The sequence below is a fragment of the Biomphalaria glabrata genome, chromosome 3 (assembly GCF_947242115.1).
Source record: "Biomphalaria glabrata chromosome 3, xgBioGlab47.1, whole genome shotgun sequence".
In the NCBI taxonomy this organism is placed as follows: domain Eukaryota; kingdom Metazoa; phylum Mollusca; class Gastropoda; family Planorbidae; genus Biomphalaria; species Biomphalaria glabrata.
In genome coordinates, this window is record NC_074713.1 from 35,709,797 (window position 1) to 35,732,204 (window position 22,408).

The window sequence follows — 22,408 nt, forward strand, 5'->3', positions numbered from 1 at the left end:
AGGATAGTCAACAACCAATAGCAACCATCACCCACCAACAATGCAAAGCAGCAATAGGATCAACCTACTTTTTGTTTTTGAAGAGGAAATAAGAATGCACTCATTTTGTTTTATATAGTTCTTCAATATCATTGAATTTCAGAATACTGAACACAAGCTTTCTCAGGCATTTTTTTTTTTGTTAACATCTATAATTTGATGCTGCCATCATGATGATGATTCTGTTTAAAACTATACAAATAAAGCAAGTTAGTTAATTGCAGCCACTATTCATATTCTTTCTGTGTGACAGAGACAAGGGGGATGGGAGAGGTATTTTGCTTTGAAATGTGTCAGAAATCTATTTATAGCTGTTAATGTTTTATCAGAATCATAGAAATCTGGCCTGGCTTAGGATAGATCCTTTTTATCACAGTGCCTCCTATTAACTTTTCATGGCTGGGTGGACACCGGACAGATATTTTGAAAATGGCTCAAATGATTTTCCTAGAAATTTGAGTTTTTATATATATATACTTGGGGAAAAAATAACTACAGCACCTGATTGGCCATACAGTGAAACCTATAGTTTGAATGTTTTATTATTTCAAAATATAATCATCTTAAAGTTGGCTTTTTTTTTTTTTTTTTTAATGTTTCTTTGAATTCAGTTAAGAGTTAAATAACTACAAACATTTACACAAAAAAAACACTTGTTTTCAATATGGACAAGAAGTGAGAGCTATTAAGAAAAAATTGAATTTTTTGGTGAATCAGTTATCAGTATCTGTGGACATTTGACCACAGAGACTATTTTATGGAAAGACTTTTTAGCTGTTATTTTCAAGGATTATAATCATTAACTTATCAATTAAATAATTGAAACAGCAATTTATAAAATACTTTATTGAATACTGGTGTAGTCAAGGATGTCAACTTTACATGTCCAAAAAAAACAATATTAAATAGTCCGAGCTATGTATTCACAAACTGAGGTTTTATTCCCTGAATTCCACAATCAGATATTTGTATATCTAGCTCTGATTGTCTTAAATGCGGTGCAAAAATCACTTTCAGTTTCCTCCTAGACATTGCTTGACCAGAGTCATCAGTATATTCCTCATGGTAGGTAAACCGTGATAGAAGTATTCTACAAGTCATCTGGTTAGACCAAGTTAGACCCAGTGCTGGTACAACATCACTATCTTGCAAGCCTATTTTGTTCATATTGGCTGAAACCTGCACAAATAGGAAATAACAATAAAAAGGTTTTTAAAGAGTCTAATACTAAACCTTCATACAAATCAAGTTAGTAACATCTCTTTGGCCACTCAATGGAAAACTTCATACCAAAACATTTCTTTGAGTTTAAAAAGTTGAATGTTCAGCTCTGTATTAGCATAGCGCATTTTTGTTTAGCAAGAGTAAAAGCTTTTTTTTTTTTTTTTTTATTACTAATACATAGTGCCCCCTCTTATTATGGAGTGTGTGTGTGTTTCCAAGGTGATGGTGGGAAGAAGTGTAGTGATTGATTGATGGCTATGCTATGAGGATAATGAGATTACAATAGGGTCTAGAGCAGCGGTTCTCCACCTTATATGCTCGACGACCCTTTTTTTTTACAATCCCCCACTCTGCTGAGACCCCCACACACACATACAGCAATAGAAGAAAAGACAATAACAATCCATATTTTCGACGGTCTTTGACGACCCCTGGCAGAAGGTCGTGACCCACAGGTTGAGAACCCCTGGTCTAGAGTGATGCAAAGGTGAAACAGCAGACAATCTAGAGACTGGAAAGAGGAAGGACATGTTTTTGTATTGAGTTTTGTCTAAAATACCTTTATATATTATCACTTCTAGATTTATTTCATTTCATCAAGTTGAATTTGTCTAAATTGTAATAAAAAAAAGTTATATTTAGTTTGTTTGTTTTTGAAGTGGAGATTTCTTCAAGTTATTTCAAGTTCTACAATTCAAATGATAATATGCTTACATTGGTTTAGTTGTACTAGCAATCTGGTGCTGTAAGTCAACAACCAATCATTAACACCTTTTCTCTTTAATCCTCATCAAATTTGAGCCACTCAGAAACAATGTTAAAATGCCACACAGTGTTCTTACCATGAGCCTTCATGGCAAGTTATGCACCATGAGATTAAGGTACGATTAGAGTACTAATTGTATATTATCTATTTAAGTACAACTAAGAATAGTAAATAGGTAGTAATAGATAGCAACAATTTGTTCAATGAACATGATTAGAGCTAATTCTCAAACAAAAATTGAAGGAGATACCAAAACATGTTTAGACTTCATAAATAGAATTAATATCTGCTTAGCTGAAATTGCATTTTTGAATATTATCAATTTCAAATGTGATTTTTTTTTTCACTGATTTCTAATCAAATTAAAACAAAGCAAAATAAAATTTTATATGTATAACATGAATTCACCAAACAAACAAGATTACAAAGACTGTGTGGAGATACAAACTCAATATCGGCCTCGAAGTGGTCCACCCGGGCAACAAACAAAGCATAAGGGTTTATAAACATAAAAGTTTACTAATCAAACAGGGACATAAAACTAAAATGGAATTTAACCTTATGCCAATATTATTTGAACCCATCAATTCAGTAAAACACAAAGAAACTAGAACAGATGCAAAATAGAGCAGTGAGATACATAACAAACATATACTCACATTCACCACTGACCACCAGAGACAACTTGTAAAATGTAAATAGAGGATTATAACAAATAGCATCATTCATTGTTTCAGCACATAGATTCACATTTGTATCAACTGTAAATAATCAGGCATTTCTTCAACCAGGATTTTCTTAGAGGTAGAAAGCAACCTGTTAGAAATGGCTTTAGATCCACATCAATATCTCTTAACTCAGGTGTCCTTCAAAGAAACAGTCTAAGGTCCAATACGGGCCAAAGCTGGTTGATGAGTGAGACTAAGACTGCTTTATTGATCCATATGGAAATTTGTTGTGATTACAAGGACTCTTTTCTCGTATAAAGACAACACAACAGAAACATACACATAAATAGAACAGCTACAACATAAAAAGTTCATTCAGCGATTACACACAGGCATCTTGGCCCTTTTCATGTTTCCTGATCAACGGCTGGCGTTGATATAGTCTGACCGAGTAAGGTACGAATGATATTTTGTACCGCTCTGTTCTTGTCTTTATTGACAGTAGTCGCCCTTCGCAACGAATTGACGTAGTTATGATGGAGCGGGTGACTGTTGTCTTCATAGATTTTTCTTAGACATTTCTGTTCATAAAGTTCATTCAAATATGGTAATGTTGTGCATGTGATTTTTGATAGCCTATTTATAATGTTTTCTGCAACAGTTTAGATGAAGCGTTGCCTTGCCAACAACTTATTCCGTATGTTAGCAGATTTTGCATGGTTGCGCCGTAAAAATTATTTAAGATCTTCTTGTTTAGTTTAAAGCTATTGAGTTTGTATAGGAAGAATAGTCACTGGGCTGTTTTCTTTGCCAGAGTTCCAAAGTGGTCTTCCCATGAGAGCTTGTTATCTATGATGACGCCTAGATATTTATAAGATTTCAATTGTTGTATTGATGTAATCTTTATCTGGAGCTCGTGTATCATCTGTTTTTTCTTTCTGAAATCTATTATAAGTTCTTTAGTTTTTGTGACATTAAGTTCTAGATAGTTGTCAGTGCACCAGTTTTTAAACTCTTCTATCATGCTGCGATACTGAGTTTCGTCTCCTGAAATAAGACCGACTATGGCAGTATCATCAGTGAATTTAATGAGTTTAACAGAGTCATAGATGCTTCTTATGTCATTAGTGTAAAGAGTATAGTAGTATCCATAGTATCCAAAGGTGAAACATGTATAAGTAATACTATGAAACTCCAATATATTAAGCCAACAAGGTGACTTGCCTAAAAGTGGGTGGCATGCTGGAGGTTGCCATATAAATGATTGTCATGAAAAAATTGAATAATACACTGCAATCATTCTTAATCTTCGGAATCGAAGACATTGCAATTATTATATAAATACACTATATCAATATGCTTTTGTCAAAAGAATTGCCTAACATGGTTTCAGAAATTTAATCTTCCTTTATTTTTATAATCAACACATTTGATAAATTTGAGTGACCCCTGACATTAGTACTGGTGCACTTGTCTAAACAGAAGATTAAAATGGGGTCATGACCACTGAAAACATAACTTCCATATAAATGTTAAAATGTTTTACATGTTTTGGATGTTCCTTCAGAGTTGAAGATAGTTTACTTCCTAGTCCAAACCTCCCGTAGGACGACGGGGGATGGGAGCGGGCAGGGTTTGAACCCAGGACCATAGAAAAATCCAAACAACAGTCCAGTGCACAAACCGCATGACCAGGCAGCGCAGCCATAAAATTTAATATGGTCTGGTAAACAGATTTTTAAAATAAAATATAAGCAAGCCACTAAATATTATTACCTGATTGACACAAACGACAATTATGCTGTTTTGATGAGCAAGTTGGCGTAAAGTTGATGCAAATTCAATGAGGTGTTTTGCTCTGTTTAGCAACTGAGATGAGTCATACTGACATCTGAATAAAGCTGTGACGGAATCAAGAACTACTAGTTGAATCAGTCCTCTATTTATAAGTGTTGGTAATTTCTTCTTCACACAAAACTCTAAAGTATCCTAAAAATGAAAAAAAAAAAAACCTCTTGAAGTAGAGGTATCTAGCATATCTGAAATCTTGACTGTTAAAAAAAAAAAAAAAAAAAATTTTTTTTACCTTAAGACATGCCAACATGGCTTTAGGAACTATAGGTCATTAGCAACTTAACTAATAGGACTAATTGATGAGGAAGATTCTGCCATTTTGGAAAAGATATTACAATTACGAGAAAAAAGTAGATGTAAATGCTTTCAAAAAGAGAATGACTTAACGATTGCTAGTTGCAATACCTTTAATGAACTGCACAGTAACAATTCTCTAGAGCAAGTTACTTGCACTGGCAGAATATCAAGGTAACAATATTACATTTCAATGCTAAAAATACTGATAGCTCCTTACACTGGTTTACTTCTCAACCAGTAAAACACCCAAGTATCCTGTTCAACAGAAACAGTATTAAGTGTTCACAGTAAAATGTGAATGAAAAGTCTGAACAAGAAAGAAATAGTCCATAAGATTCTAGCTAATTAAACTACAATGGGATGCAATCATTTTGGTTGCAATAAATAGCTGGTCAGATTGTAGGAACAAGAATATTTCAATACATTTAGAATTCTAAGTGAATAACTAATTGGTCAGATTAAGTGGATTCGATTGTAAATGTATAATAGCACAAATATGAATCTTTCTTTATCTGGGATGTTTAAAAGAGATGAATGCCGGATGGTTGACAATGTAAAAGTTCTCAGTCATTTGAAATAGTCTATTTTAGAGAAGTATCTCTTGATATTATTCATATTAAAAATTTGTCAATGGTAACAAGCTATGGCCCAAAAATGCATGTTGTCTTAGACAGAGCGTCAAGAAATTCCAGAAATATACTACATCATTGAAAACAAAAAAATCCAGCTTTTAATCATTATTTTTTATGTTCCAATCTATGCATTAGTTAGTATATCAAACTAAAACCTAAAATAATTATGTCTTATATGTTAAATACTTATATTAATTGTAGTATATAAATATTTCTTCCAATGCTTAAATCTTCCAAGTAATATCTTGTATCTACAAGGCTGTATTAACTCACTTGGTCTGTCTGGGAAGAATCTTGTATGTTAATTCTCCCACATCTCATTTTCTGATCAAGTTGAAATTCTGCACAATTATTCAATGTTGATAAGACCCATGAATCAATAAAAAAAAACACAATTATTTAATCAATAGTCATGATTAATGAATTTTATATAGAAATGTTAGCTAAGGGGAGATTAGCCTTGTCTAGAGAATTAAGTGGTTTGCTAAAAATGTTAAACTATGGACTTTTAAAAATATAAATCCTATTTTTCTATGTACTTGCCTGGCTCAGTTCCTAACTACAAACCTGATCAGCCTTTTTTTAAAAATAGCTTTTGAAAATAAAGTATGGTAACCTTTTCCCAGATAATTATATTTCCAAACAAACAAATTTAAACTTGCTAGTCTAGATCTATTAAAATGAACTACAGGATTGGTTCAAAATAATTAATGCAATTTCCTGCAATATAAGTTTGTTTAAAAAAAAAAAGAAAAAAAAAAGATTTTTTATATTTTTCTTACTGTAAATAAAAATGATTGTGATACCAGTGTCAATGCGGTGTGGTGGCCGAATGGTAAAGTGCTTAGATTCTGAGAATAGGGGTCTTGAAAGATTTTAAAATACGTACAAAGTCTGCCACATGCTCTACAAATATTTTATCTCCTAGATTCTGTCCAGGTAAGAACTGTCCATAATGTTGAATCATCTGCTGTAATCTTTTACTGGGAAAAGCATCTTCAGTACAAATAAACACTGCGCCTGAAATTGAGCACAAATAAAAACATAGCTAAGTAAGACAATCAGAAAGTCAATAATTTATCTGACAAGCTACATTTTTTTAGGTTAATTACCAAAGGAAATTTGAAACAGGATCACAATGGTGATTGGGCTCACAATGACCTGCTGACCACTTTAAAAAAAACGACAACTCAAACTTTATGGAACATAAATGACTTAGAAGCTTTTAGTGCTGAAACAAATTATGAGTAAACATGACATGTAACATGTGATAATAGCAGCCCTAAAGTGACAAGATTATTGAGAGTAGAAGGTGAAGAAAATATAGATAAGCCCTGAGGAAGACTCAAATCATGGATGCAGACATGACACCTTGGCCTAGGTACCAGTGCAATATCTACTTTGACCATCAAGCTCTAAAAAAGAGCTTTCAGTCTTGTCTCTGTATCACCACCCAGGGTAACTCGATGTAAAATACTGCATGCTGTGCACACACAACAAAAAATGTGAAGATAGAAATTGATGATAGCTATATGTTGAAGTATGCTATGCACACACAACAAAAAATGTGAAGATAGAAATTGATGATAGCTATATGTTGAAGTATGCTATGCACACACAACAAAAAATGTGAAGATAGAAATTGATGATAGCTATATGTTGAAGGACTGTTAGCTGTCTTGCTATGGGTGGGTGAAAAAGTGGTACAGCTCAAGTAACATTTTAGAAGTTTTATTTGAATTATTAATATCACTCTTCAAGTTGGTTAATCAAGTTGGCTAAAAGTAGAGTGAGTGAATGACCAGGTTAATAGGTCTTGTGTAGATGATCAGGTAACTTTATTGTACACTAACTGTCACATCACGTCTACAACTAGAGTCAAGGGACAGGTGATGATGAGATGACCTTGAGATATTTTGGCTAACATGTTGGCAGGGGACAGAAAAAGATTAGGTTAAGAAGGTTGAAGAAAAGCTTGATGTAACAATCTAGACAGGTCTTTTTTTTTTGTAAGAAAACTACAATTTAGTGGTCATTCATTGATCAGTAGTTATTGATCGTCAGTATTTTCACTGAGCTTCATTACATATTTCTCGTGTGGAGTTTTTGATCTCCCATCGAGCGCCTCCCCAGGTGGCGGATAGGGGAATGTTCTCCACCCGGGGTGGACCAAAATCAAACCTGCTGCCTTGCAGGAAGTGGAGGGATCCACAAAGGCTAGGGCACCTTACCCGAAAATAAAGGCAGCTATCCAGAGAGCTGAAAGGGGCAGCCCCACAGATGGTTATGCACAGGGCTAACAACTCTGTCATATAAAAAATACTGTTACGAAAGCTAATACACACAAGAAAACCCGGACAGATCTCAACGGAAAACGACCTAGGCCTGGAAAAGGACATGATTTTTGTTTTGCAACATGGAACGTGCTAAGCCTTTATAGAGCAGGTGCGCTAGCCCAACTTACTGAAGTGTTAAAGAAATATAGGATACCCCTTGTAGCCCTACAGGAAATCAGGTGGAAAAACTCGGACATTCTCAGAACCAAGGAGTATACTATATTTTATAGTGGTGGAAGCACTAACAACTTAGGTAGAGGTTTTGCTGTTAAAAAGGAAATGGTAGGTAATGTCATTGGATTTAAACCTTTAAGTGATAGACTCTGCTCACTACGTTTGAAAGGAAAATTCTTCAACATATCATTTATCAATGTTTATGCCCCTACTGAAGATGCAGATGATAACACAAAAGAAGCCTTCTATGATGGACTGGAAAGAATTTATGATGAAGCACCAAAGCATGACATCAAAATAGTCCTAGGAGATTTCAATGCAAAAATTGGAAAGTAACCAGCATTCAGACCAACAATTGGCAAAGAAAGCTTACATGAAGAGACCAACAATAATGGCATAAGATTAGTGGATTTTGCATCAGGAAAAGGAATGTCTATCAGCAGCACAAATTTCCAACATAAGAATATTCAAAAGGTTACCTGGATCTCACCTGATGGCAACACCCAGAATCAAATAGATCATATACTCATAGATAAGAGACATGGATCAGACATACTAGATGTAAGAAGTTTCAGAGGAGCTAATGCTGACTCAGACCACCTACTAGTAAAAGCTAAATTTAGACAAAGAATAAGTACCATACACAATTACCAAAGAAAGAAAGAACAGCAATATGATAGTCAAAAACTCACAAAGGATCCACTTGTTGCAGAAACTTATAGAATGGCACTCCAAACGCAACTGACAACATTAGAAAAGGACTGCAAAAATAACATAAATGAGCTTTGGGAAATAATAAAGCATGCTATCAAAAGAACAGCAGAAGAAGTAGTTGGATTTAAACAAAAGAACGAGAAAATAGGGTGATATGATGATGAATGCAGACAAACTATAGAAGAGAAGAACAATGCCCGAATGATAATGCTACAGAGAGAAACCAGGAACACTAGACAGCAATACAATGAAGCAAGAAGAAGGGCCACAAAAGTTGTAAGAAAGAAAAAACGGGAATGGGAAAAGTCCAAGATTACTCAAATTGAGGAACTAGCAAAGGAGGGAGACATGAGAGGAATGTATATGAAAATTAAAGATGAAAAGAATGGATTTCAAGCTAGATCACACATGTGTGAGAACAAAGATGGTCAGCTTATTACAGAAAACAGCAGGGTCATTGAGAGATGGGCTGAATACTTTGAGGAGATCCTAAATACCACTGAAGATGGAGACAATGGAGAATATGAACTGCCACATGGGGGACCAGATCCCTTAGTGAACCCTCCAACACTCATTGAAACATCAGAAATAATTAGGACCATGAAGAATCACAAAGCACCAGGAGAGGACCAAATCACAGCAGAACTAATTAAATATGGAGGGAAAGACTTACATTCCCAAATACACAGACTAATATCAAGAATTTGGGAAGAAGAAGTAATACCAACAGAATGGCAGACCTGCCTACCAAAAAAAGTCCAAATGCGTAACACTTACGGTCAAAATGCGTATTTTGGCACCAGAATGCGTAACACTTACGTGATCCTCTATTTCGTCATATATATATATATATATATAATATTAGATGTCATATATAATCTACTCTAGATCTGGGCCATTCTGGGCTCAAAAGTGTTACCGATGCCGTGGATCCGCTAGATCCAAACTTTCGTAGGCCTACCTTCATACTTGATCTATTCTATACTAAGACTAAGAATCTAGTCTAGATCTAGACTAGATGGTAGTAGATGTTATCGATCTAGATCTAGTCAATCTAAATTCTAAATCATACTATAACTAGTTTGTAGGGTAATGTACTAATATTAATGTAGAGAATCATAACGTAATGACTAGCTAGACTCGAGCTAGATCTATTCCTGTATAACAAGTTATCTAGATCTAGACTAGATATCTACAATGTCACTCAATGTGTTTTTAATCGATAGCTCTTCGATTTTTTTTCTATACAAATGAATACGAGAATCAGGAATGCACCAACATAATTAATTTCTACTCATGAACTTACACAAAAACAAAAGTCACGTTGGTCACGGTTGGTGAATAAGCTAACTGACGGTACCAACCTGGTACCAACCCGCCACTCCCTCACTCTCGCGTTCTTCATTTCTAGACATCTAATTGCTATTAAGTACCAATCAACGTATAGATCTGGGCACATTGTGTTCACCCCACCTTTTCTGTTTCGCCCCTCTCCCCACAGGTGGGCTTAGCGTGACCTCCGTGTGACCTCCGTGACCGCTTGTAAGCTAGTCTAGAGAGGAGAACAAAAAAGCATACGAAATGCGTAACGCGACGGGTTAAATGCGTATTTGCTTACTGGCGGTCATTTTTGGGAGATTTTGCGTAACGAATACGCATTTTGCGTAACGGTAGGCAGGTCTGGAATGGGAAACGGCTCTTATAACCCCAATACACAAAAAAGGATCCAAGTTAAAGTGCTGTAATTACAGAGGAATCTCTCTACTAAATGTGACTTATAAGTTACTGTCTAGGCTTATATTCAGAAGAAATCTTAGGTGACTACCAATGTGGTTTCAGACCCAACAAATCCACAACCGACCACATCTTCACACTAAGATGTATACTAGAAAAATGCCATGAATACAACATACCAATCCACCAACTCTTTATAGACTATAAAATGGCTTATGACAGTATCAGAAGGAAATACCTATATGACACTCTACAGGATTTTGGAATACCCAACAAGCTGACAAGACTTATACATATGACATTAAACAACTCAAAAAGCAAAGTCATAATACAAGGAGAACACTCACGGGAATTTAGGATTAAACGAGGATTAAGACAAGGAGACGCACTTTCCTGCATGCTTTTCAATTTAACACTGGAGAGAGTTATAAGAAATATACACATAAACACAAGGGGAACTATTACTAACTACTTCAGGAGAGAAAACACGGGTCCACAACCAACAGGGACGATATACAGCCAACCTCTACAATACCTTGCTTATGCCGATGACATTGCCTTATTGGGTAAAGAAACCTCTGACATCACTAGAGCCTTCATACAACTAGAAGAAGCATCCCGACCAGCAGGACTTGAGGTCAATGACAGTAAAACCAAGTACATCACAATGACAAGAGACAATCAAACAGAGGGACAAAATATCAAAATCAAAGACCACGAATTTGAAAACGTCCAAACTTTCAAATATCTAGGAAGTACTATTAATTTCAAAAATGACCTTCTAACAGAAATAAAGGAAAGAATAGCAGGAGGCAACAGAGCATTTTATAGCACCCACCATTTACTTAAGAGCAAAATGATTTCAAGGAAAACCAAGAAAATAATATACAAAACCATAATAAGACCAGCAGCAATGTATGGAAGTGAGACCTGGACACTGACAAAGACATCTGAAAATTTACTTAACACTTGGGAAAGAAAAATCCTTAGGAAAATCTATGGTGCCATACAGGATGAAACAGGGTGGAGGACACTCACTAACCATGAGATATATCAATTGTATGAAGACCCACCAATAAAAAAGAACAGACTATGTTGGGCAGGTCACCTTGAAAGAATGTCAGACAACAGAGGGGCGAAAATCGTACAGGCAAAAACCAAAAGGCAGGCGACCCAAAGGCAGACCCCGAATGCGATGGATAGATGATGTGGAAGCAGATCTGAAGCAGCTTGGGGTTAGGGCGTGGAGACGAAAGGCCCAGGAGAGATCTGAATGGAAGGATGTGTTAAAGCAGGCCAGAGCCCTCCATGGGCTGTAGCGCCACTGGGATGGATGGATGGATGGATTCATTACATATTTAATATTATGTGTGCTATATGCACTTCTGAGCTGCGTCTTATGCAGATAAGGCAAACAGATGTAACACTCAAATAACGAAATTAAATAACACAGGCGAAAGGACAACAATAGTAGTCAGTCAACGCTGATAGTGAATGCCGAATAAGGCTTGTCTTCAAGTCCAAAGATGAGTGAGAAATGCAGTATTTCCGGTGGCTGCGCAGCCCCAGCTGTGACGTACATATTTTGCTACATCCAGGGTAAGCATAACCATTGTCCCCAGGTGGTCAATTTAGACTTTCTTTTCGCTGCCAGTGGATTTTTTTGGTCTCAAATGTGTATCCCACTGCCTTTGTGAATGCCAAAAACTAAGTTTAATAATAACAATGGGTACTATCGATGTCAAACTAAACCTCTAAGTCCATAAAAAATGCCTCTCTATAAAGCCATCAAAAGTTATCTGTTAACATTTTACTATATTCCTAAATCCTCGTCTTGTTAAAAAAAAATTTGACATGTCATTGTCAAAACTTTCCCTATGTCAATCACGTTATACTATATCTACAAGTGATTTATGTCTTATGTGAATTTGTTCATTGCTCCATTAATTGTTTTATTGAATTGTATTTGAAAATATTTTAAGTAAAAAAAATATTTTACAGTGTTTCTTATGTGTTTTTAAATAGAGGCGCATCGCATTAGGTCGTGTAATGTTTGTAAGCAACAACTGTTTTCAATAAAGACAATGAAGGAAAATAAAAAACAACAAAAAGAATTCCAACAAAGTGGAGCTTAGTGTACCAGTTATGGGAGTTGAAATTATCTGGATTCCTCTGTGTATATACATACATACATACATACATACATACATACATACATACATACATACATACATACATACATACATATATATATATACATACATACATACATACATACATACATACATACATACATACATACATACATACATACATACATATATATATATATACATACATACATATATATATATATATATCTATATCTACAGTGCTTTTTTGCAAAAGAATACTCAGTGATGAATCGCCTAACTTTTAACTACTAATAAATTAGTAATAAACATTGAAATACAAGAAAAGTAATAATTTTTTCCCCACATTTAAAAGGGTGCTGGTACACCGTACCGGTGCGTACTGTCACAAAAAAAGCACTGTGTTAAGAACCAATTGCAACTAGAAAACAAAATGTTACCTCCAGCTCTTTCCTTGTTAAACTGAACACTGATACATAACTGTAAACACAACTGGGTTTTTCCACACCCACTTTCTCCAGTTATTTCTGTCAGTACTCCAGACAATATGCCACCTAGATTATAATTTGTAAACCTTAATAGTAATACAATTTAAATGAGAGAGGCCAACAGATAAAACTATGCAAGTAATTTCAAGAGAGTTCATGTAATTATACCATAAAAGAGAAAGTTGAAATATACTTTTTTTAGATTTCATATGAAGCTCTTTTAAGAACAATTGAAAAATGACATTTGATGCTTTATTTTGACATTTTTAACAATTTTTTTTTTCTAGGATATACTTATAAATGACCAAAAAGATGTTGCTGTGGTAACTTTGATACTAATAGTAGATAATCAGAATATGATAATTTGAAATGTCGTCATGTTGGTCAAAGTACCTTGCTGTAATCTAATTTTATTGCAACATTTAAGGAAAATAAATAGCTAAGATTAAATAATGCAACAGAAAGCCAAGCAAATAGATACTACAACAAAATGGTCCAAGCTTAATTAAATAAATTCAATATAAAATTATAAGTGCTTTCATGGGCGTAGCCAGGGGGGGGGGGGGGGGGGGTTGGGGGTTTTGGGAGGGGGAACGGAATTAAGTGACTGATTTTTTTTATTCATTTTGTTTATTTTAGGTGAGATTTTAATACTAAATCATCACTTACCACAGCACAGCCGATGGGGTTTTGAGTTAAAAACCCTCTACCAGGGGGTTTTGAGTTTAAAAAACCCCTATCAGGGGGTTTTGAGATACAAAACCCCCTGTAGGGGGTTTTGAGTTTTAAACCCCCTAACAGAGGTTTTGCAGTTAAATCCTCCTCTTCTATAAAACAAAACAAAAAAATGCAAACAACAATCCCCAAATTCCATCAGCACAGTTAAAGAAGATTTTGATTTTAAAACCCCCTCCAAAATTTACGATAAACCCCCTCTCTAATATAAAAAAAGCAAATTACACACTCAAAATTCTATGAGCGTAGCCAAAGGGGTTTTGAGTTTAAGCCCCCCTCCTCCAGTTGGGGTTTGAAGCTAAAAAGTACCTATTGAATATAAAAAAAAAAAAAAGCAAATTACACAATAAAATCTATTAGCGTAGCCAAAGGGGTTTTGAGTTTAAAACCCCCTGCCAGCTGAAAACTACCTATTCAATGTTTAAAAAAAAGCAAATTACGCACTCAAAATGCTATGAAGGGGGTTTTGAGTTTAAATCCCCCTCCTCCAGATGGCTTTTTCTTTACAGTTTAAAACCCCTCCAGATGGTTTTGAGTTTAAAATTCCCCTACAGAGCGTTTAGAGTTGAAAACCTCTCTCTTAAATATTATTTTAAAGCAAACTACAGTCACCAAATTCTATGATCGTAGCTAAATGGGGTTTTGAATTAAAAAAAAAACTCCACAGATTTTTTAGTTTAAAACCCCTCAACAGATGATTTTGACGATAAAACTTTCCTTTTCGATATAAAATCTAAAGCGAAATACAGGCAGGTAATTTCAAGAGCGTATACATGAGAGATTACAAATTTCTACCAGTGGCTTGGGCTCCATTAATAAAGTGTGAATTGTCTTCTACCAAAATTGAAAAACACTAAATGTGGCTCAACAAAGATGGCTAAGACAGATTTTAGGAGTCAGTTATAGAGATCGGGTCTAAATCAAAGAAATCATATGCCGAACTGTGAGTCGAACCCTTAGTAAGGTTGTGACAGAGCGTCGCATGAGGTTTTGCGGGACATGTTCTCCGAAAAAAGGAATTACGCAAAATAAGAGTTGCGGAAACAGCTTGTCGGAAAATGCGCCGAGCGGCGCGAGAGGGTTTAAGTCAGTAAGAATAGCACATTAGGTTTTTGAAATAAAACTTTTTAATAGCAAGATAATGCACTGTAGATACCTCAGACTATACATTTTGTTGGCTTTCAATACCAGAAATAGTGCTCGGCGGCGGGGCTGTGCTGCGACCTCCCCCAGACCCCCTTGCTAGCAAGGGCGGGGAGTCTACAAGTTTTCCACTAATTCCAGGAAGAATCTATTCTAGGGCATAATAAACGTCTTCCGAAAGGGTCAGAATGTAATAAAGATTAATTATGTACGCACACACACTCATATATATATATATATATATATATATATATATATATATATATAATTGTTTTCCGCGCGGGGGGGGGGGAATCCAAACCCCCCCCCCCGAAAAAAATCCTGGCTACGCCCATGAGTGCTTTACATTTCTTTTTTTTTTTTTAAATAAATTTTACTTATTTTCTTTAAATACTTCAAATATAAAGCATTTACATAGAATTTAAAAAAAAAATTGTACAAAAATAAAAAAAACAATGAGAATGTAAGTTTATGTTAGCTTCGATAATAGGTTTGTTTGAATGATTTAAATCAATAGAAAAGTTTGAATGTTAAACAGGTCATTATTAACACATATCCTAACCTATTAAATATGCAGACATTACAAGTCATACAAGATGATGGTACCTCTCAAGATTGAATCTATAGTTCTACATGCTGTAGACAGTTTCCAATGTTGTAATTGTAGAGGGACTTCTTTCTGATATATATTTAAAGCTAGAACATTAAAAGAAGAAAACAGAATATTAGTTACAAATATGAAATATATATATTTAACTGTCAGTTGCATATTATAATGTGTAAGGGTTGAGTTATTATTTTTTTAGTGCTAGAGAAACATGACACACATGCACACCCCATATTCATCCTTATGTTAGACACCATACAAGAAAATGCAGTGTGCACCATATGCTTCAGTGTAGGAGCAGAGATATAACACTATGATCTCCATTCCTATCTAACTTTGAGTAGTACATTTATTGTGTATTGCTTAAGTATTTAAAAGCATTTAAATTTGACAGTTCCTAAAAATTTACAATGATAATATATGGTAAAGATATTTGACAAATTGAAGAATCTAAAAACTTTTTATTGAATAGCATTGGCTTATCTATACACCTCGGGAAAATAGAAGTCATTTTCCAGAAGTCACCCAATAAAACCTACACAGCCCCACCATAAATGGACATCTTCTTAGTGTGGCAGACAACTTCACATATCTAGGAAGCATAGTATCAAATGACCAATCACTTTTAATGGAAGATGATGAGCATCTGGCCAGACCCAGTACTGCTTTTGGACGCCTCCGGGTTAGAGTTTGGTGGAATAAATTGCTCACTTACAAAAGAAAATCTGCAACCAAGGACAGATATAGACAGCGAAAAGAAAATCTAAATAGATATAGATCATTGGCGGACAATGGTTATGCCTGCCATAGATGTGGCAAAATATGTAAGTCGTAGCTGGGGCTGCATAGCCACAGGAAATACTGCATTCTTCATTAAGCATAATAAGTGTAATAAGAATTTCACAAAGGAAAGGTTTTCATTACACCAGTACTCAAAATTCCTCATAGTAAAAAACATTTTCCATCCTAAAACTTTTTAAAGGGATTTTTTCAATATTCCAATATTCCACTACCAATTTTTGTTTGTGTTTTGTCTACCATTAACTAAATTAATTTTTTTTTCCTTCTGTTGACATTTAGCTTATCCAATAATGAGAACTCCACTTGTGGGCACTTAATAAAATAAAAGAGCAAAAAATGACTTTCTATGAAATTTCATAGAAAATCATTTAACAAATGCCCACAAGATACAAAGATGAATGACACAGACGTGAATAGTTGATACCTTAACATTTCATAACTTCATTGCCAAATAAAAAAAAAGAAATGGTTTCGATATCTTTTTAAAATGCTTATCACCAAATATTCATGGCAAGATGACAAAAAAAAAAGTGGATAAAGCAATTCTACAAGAAAGTTGTATGCAACATCAGGCTTAATATCTTAGTAACAAATCATCAGCACAAGGAAAAGAATAATGTATGTATTTAAACTACTTTCATTTCACACCCCAAGCAGTGTAGTATATGATTGAAGTATTTTTTTTACTAAACAAAAACAACAACATAAAAAAAAATAATACCATTATTGCATCTTTGATGTATGTATCTTTCAGCTACTTTCTCTTTCAGTTTCAGAATATTATCAGAAGAAATATTTGTAAGATGCTGCAGCTCTGTGTTGGAAAAATATAAGATTTGCTTTGCTTCAACTATTTGTGCTGTTAAAAGAACAAAAAAAATTTTAAAAAAAAAGGTTATGCAGATAAGCAAAAGAATTACATAAATATCATAATATATGGGTGCATAAAAATGTTCTCTATATAGATTCACATTGAAAACATTATCTCTATAATCTATACACCATAATACGGTAAGTCAAAGCCCAGTATCAATCCTTCATCACTAATTTCCCACTTAGGGCTGATTAAAATAATAATAATTTTACAGTTATTACTTACAATTTACTTTAAAATGTCAGCTATATCAACTTTCCCAAATCAATTTTATTTTTAATTTAAATAAGAATAGTTCAGCATTTTTCAAACTTTTTTTTTTGACAATTTAGTCTACATTTAATAATATCTCTAGCTAGGTCTAGTTTGTACCTTTTTTCAAAGCCATAATCATTTTTGAATCCAAATCCAAATCACTAAGCTTCATTTTAAAAACACTAATGACTCCTCAACTCTCTATCATCATAATCATAAGATGATCATAGTCATATAACAGATCTCTAGTAACTAGTTCTAGTATATATATATAATATAATATAGATTATCTAGATCTAGTCTTCTATAGCTCTCATCTAGGACTATATATATATTTAATATATTATTATATAGTCACTAGTCTAGATCTTCTTTCACAAATTATTTAGAATCATCAGAAGTTTTCATTGCCATAACAACATGCTGTGTAACATGTATAAAATCTCATTCTTATTCTATATAAATGACTATAAAAGTATTTAATAGATTCAATAGATCTAATCATTTATTATTGCTAGAACTAAAAGTTAAAGTAAAGTTACCCATTTCGTCCTTGTGGACTATAAGGCAGATGATGTAAAGGTCACAGGTCATCTGATTCTGTGGCCAACAAAGGTGTGTTGGCCAACACAATGACCAAATGCCTTTACTTTTCCCCAACTAATAAGTAACTAGTCAGGTACCCATTAGTATTAGAGCTGGATGGACTCAGAGGCGCCCAAAGTTCCCAAAATAAAAAATCCCAGTCTTCAAGATTCGAACCCAGGACTCCCATTCAGAAGCCAATAAGCGATTTACTGCTCAGCCACCACCCCTCCATTACTAGATCTATATTTACTATTATTTATTATATAAAATATAGATCTAGATCTAAAATCTAAATATTATTTTGAAATTGAAGAACTAGACTAGTAACATGTTTCTGTAACCTGGCATTACTCTAGAATCTAGATGAGTAGATGATCTACTAGATCCGGGGTCGGCAACCTGCGGCTCGCGAGCCACATGCGGCTCTTTGGATGTGAATCTGCGGCTCTTTAGTTCCATACGCAAATATTATTTATTTTATCGAAACAATTTTTTAAAAATAGTTCTGAATCGTTTAACTAGGATTAGGCACCGATTCTATCTATCAGACACCCCTTCCCCATTACACGCGTCTTCACTGTTGTCAGTCCGTCAGAAGCTCACGAATGACGCCATCGTCGAATGTTTCTATGTAGGTTTCAATTCGCTTTCGACGCAAGACGAATTTGCATCTTCACCACTAGCTTTGGCTGTGACGAAAAGTTTGTTGTTTCAAGTAAATGAGTTAGAAGCGATTATTTTCTTAAAGTTAGAAGCAATCTACAAGCAATACTAATCTGGCAAGCTTTGTGGTGCCACTAGAAATCGCAAAAAAAGGCAAACATTTACAGATCGTGAGTATGTCAAAGACTGCTTCCTACGTGCATCTGAAGAACTTTTCGTGATTTCAAAAACAAACTAGAAATCTTGAAAATAAAAAATTCTAAGATTTATTACTATCTGCTAAAACAGTACAAGATAGAATATTTAAAATGTCTTCAAATGTAACATATTTACAGGCGTAAGATATTCAACTTTCTTTTGTCAGTTGCTAGTCACGGCGCGGCACAAGTTGCCTATTTTATTAGGTATTACTGAATAATACACCAAGTAGCGCTTTGTGCCCAAAACCATTTGGACCGAACCAGTCTTGGTAATCAAGATTGTTAACAGCATCTTGTCAAAAGCATTCTACCATCGTCAGTTTAAAGAATTCTTAAACGAAATGGACACTCAGTATTCCGAGCTCATTCTTCCAAATAAAGTGCGATAGCTTTCTAAAGGTTGAAACGTTTTGTTTTTAGCTTGAATGAGATAAATACATTCCTAAACGATAAGGGCATTAATCTCCCTGTATTACAGAACGACAAATATTTGCAAACATTTTATTTGATGGTTGATATAACAGAGAAATTAAATGAGCTGAATCTAAAACTGAAAGGAAAGGGAAACCCATCCTATGTTTTGGTAGAAGAATTGGTTTGAAGAAAAATTAATTCTTTTGCACAAGGTATCCAGAGAAGTAAGTTACTTCATTTTCAATGTCTAAAGCAGTATCGCGAAAAAGATATGACGCGGGTTGATTCGGCGCATAGAATAATCTTCCAGATTGCTACAGTAAGGGAAGAAGTTAGCATTTGGAGTGCTGACTATCTACGGATCGACATATTCGTGCGATAAAGCGTGTTTTTTTTTCATGAATATAATTAAAAGCAAAGTAAGAAGCCATCTAACAATTGAAAATTTAGAGTCGTTTAAACTAAAAGGAACAAGTTATGAGCCAAATGTATCCAAACTTTCTAAAACCATGCGAAGCCAACGCTCCCATAGAAATTTGTTTGCTCGATTGTTTGTTATTGAAGCAAATGTTTAACTACTTTAGTTGTTACCGAAATTAAAAAAATAATTATCTAATAATGACATAAAGATATTATTTTATCAGTTGTGAAAAACACTACTTATATATAAATAATCACATTTTTTTTCATAGAAAAAATGGTGCAACTACTACATCTATTTATTGTTGCAAAAAAAAAAAAAAGCAAAAATGTGTGGCTCTTTAAAATTGTGTAAATTTTAATTTTTGGCTCTTTCGACTCAAAAGGTTGCTGACCCCTGTACTAGATGATAGTAGATCTACTCATAAATTAAATAAATGTATTATTCATCTGCAATATATTTAGAAATATATAATTTAGATCCATTGACATTGCTTTATGATTGATCTCTCTCTCTATTTTACTAGATCTAGAATTTCTAGATTTAACAATTTAACTAGAGTCTAGATTTACTCTAGTCTAGATATAGAATAGATCTAGATCTAGACATTGTCACATACTATAGTCAATAGTCTATAGTCTGAGTATAGTCACTATAGATTATACAAAAAATATATATGATGTCTATTATATCTAGACTCTAGATGATAGTTACGATAGTAGACTAGATCTAGAAATCTAGATTAGAATAATTAGATAATAAAATAGATTGTCATAGATTCTAGATCTAGATTTACTTCAATAGTCAATAGACAATGATCTGACAATGTGAATGTCATCATGATCATCTGTAATAGACGTCTATCATAGTCTATGTCTATATGTATAGATTTAGTATCATTTAGATCTAGACATCTAGATCTAGTTTTTCTAGTATCATCTAGATATCTATAGTAGACCTATATAGATCTAGACTTGATCATACTTTGGCGGTAATACAGATAAATCTAATTTCTAAGCCTTTGACTACTTTGAGTAAAAATAGTTAAAAAGTTGGATATCGAAAACCCGGTACACTGTTCTTTTCTCACAGTAAACATTAGTAGATCTCTAGCAGAGCAGAATCTAAGATCTAGCTTTTTGGTGTATCCGGATTCCGGTGTACTCAATTTTAGAAAGTTGATTTTTTGTTATCGTATATGTAGGCGTGACCTCCGTGACCCCTATGTCGAAGGTGCCGTTGTAGGCCTACTGTAGATTCAAGATCAAGGTTGCCCGGACATGCTGCCCTGCCTCATAGTGGCGCCCGGGTGGAAACGATCGTAAGAGGAAACGATTAGGCTAAAGGGTAGCAAAACAAGACTCCCGTGGGGGTGCCTAAGGGGGTGCGAGAGCATCCTCATTGCACTGTGCGGAGTTGTAAAAAAGCTCCCACAACCTTGTCAAAATCCGAGTCTGACCCACCCGTCAGACAGAACAGTGTACACTGTTCTCATTCAGGCCGGTGAGATGGAGCTCTTGTTCACTTTTGCTGGCCTAGAGTTCCAAGAGCCGAAGGCTCAACTCTACCTGACAGTTTAAGAAGATCTAGGTTGTAAATCCGTTTCGCATTGGGCCCACAATGGTTAAGTCAGACCCTGCTATTTACCTTAAAATAAACGAAAAAATATAGACAAAAATTGTCATTTTGGGGTGTCATTCAATATGGAAAACGCCATTACTACAAGCGATAAATAAAAACGGCAATATGCATTAGCCGTAATTGTGTAATCTGGTGAAAGAAGCTTCTCGCGCCTCAAACTAATGAAGAATTACTTAAAGACCAACTGAAGAGGTTTTGGGGTCAATCACAGAAACCGTTTTAATACTTGTTTTCTGTAATATAAAGCTTAAAAAAACGTGTATGCAAAATATTTTCAATAACTTTTCAGCCGTTAATGAGATATTAGCATTTTAATGTGGGTTTTAGGGACACTAAAAAGTCTTAGTCTCGTAGCCATTCGAGATGTCTTTCTCCCTCACTACACTGGTCCGTGACGTCATAGTATGGAAACTAGGTCACGCTACTAAATTTAGAGGTAAGCGAATTAATGTTCGCCGGATTAGCCTAGATCCAATCAAGCGTACTAGTATCGAGTTTTAGTCCACCGTACAACGTGGATCAGTCTACTATACCTCTTGTTACAGTCCACGTGTGGTTTTTTATGACTATGACGCAAGCCGGTTTAACTTAGATCCATTCATGCGTACCCAGTATTTGACCACAACACAGTGTGTCTGTCCACCATATCGTGCAGTACACCTGCAATTTTTTTTTATCACCAATTCTTTCAATTACCGGTATTTTTCGTTCTGATAACGATGATAGTAAAATAGATCTATATGCTAGAAACTATGGTTGCAGAAACAGCTCCTTGACTAATGGAATTCACTTATTCAAATGCCCTTGGAATGATAATGTGTAATTGTGTGTAGGGTGGGGAGAAACAAGTCAAAGCTAGATATTTACTTGCACACTAAGTACAAATTCAGCTTCCTTAACTTATATGATTTAAAAATTGAAGAGTAATCCCCATATTGGAAGCAGTTAGCTCAATGAAAAGCTGATAGCAATGAAGAGCTCAATTTGTTTTTCCTAATGCTGTTATAA

General features: G+C 34.6%; 1 protein-coding gene across 6 annotated transcripts; it reads right to left on the reverse strand.

Annotated features, from left to right (window-relative positions):
- Positions 1-866: 866 nt before the first annotated feature.
- LOC106073320 (DNA repair protein XRCC3-like) lies at positions 867-20,771 on the reverse strand. Of its 6 annotated transcripts, none has more exons than XM_056024769.1 (8): positions 20,744-20,771; positions 17,591-17,674; positions 17,066-17,203; positions 15,543-15,632; positions 13,011-13,124; positions 6,370-6,500; positions 4,474-4,686; positions 867-1,218 (listed from the first exon to the last, which is right to left on the reverse strand). In XM_056024769.1, exons 2-8 carry the CDS (start codon positions 17,643-17,645, stop codon positions 955-957), a joined length of 1,005 nt encoding a protein of 334 aa, XP_055880744.1. In that variant the 5' UTR covers positions 17,646-17,674; positions 20,744-20,771; the 3' UTR covers positions 867-954. The 6 variants fall into 6 exon arrangements, with proteins under 6 accessions (XP_055880744.1, XP_055880743.1, XP_013089306.2 ...); XM_056024768.1 differs by lacking the exon at positions 20,744-20,771 and adding an exon at positions 20,556-20,586; XM_013233852.2 differs by lacking the exon at positions 20,744-20,771 and adding an exon at positions 18,403-18,423 and having other exon boundaries at positions 17,591-17,672.
- Between the last annotated feature and the right edge of the window lie 1,637 nt (positions 20,772-22,408).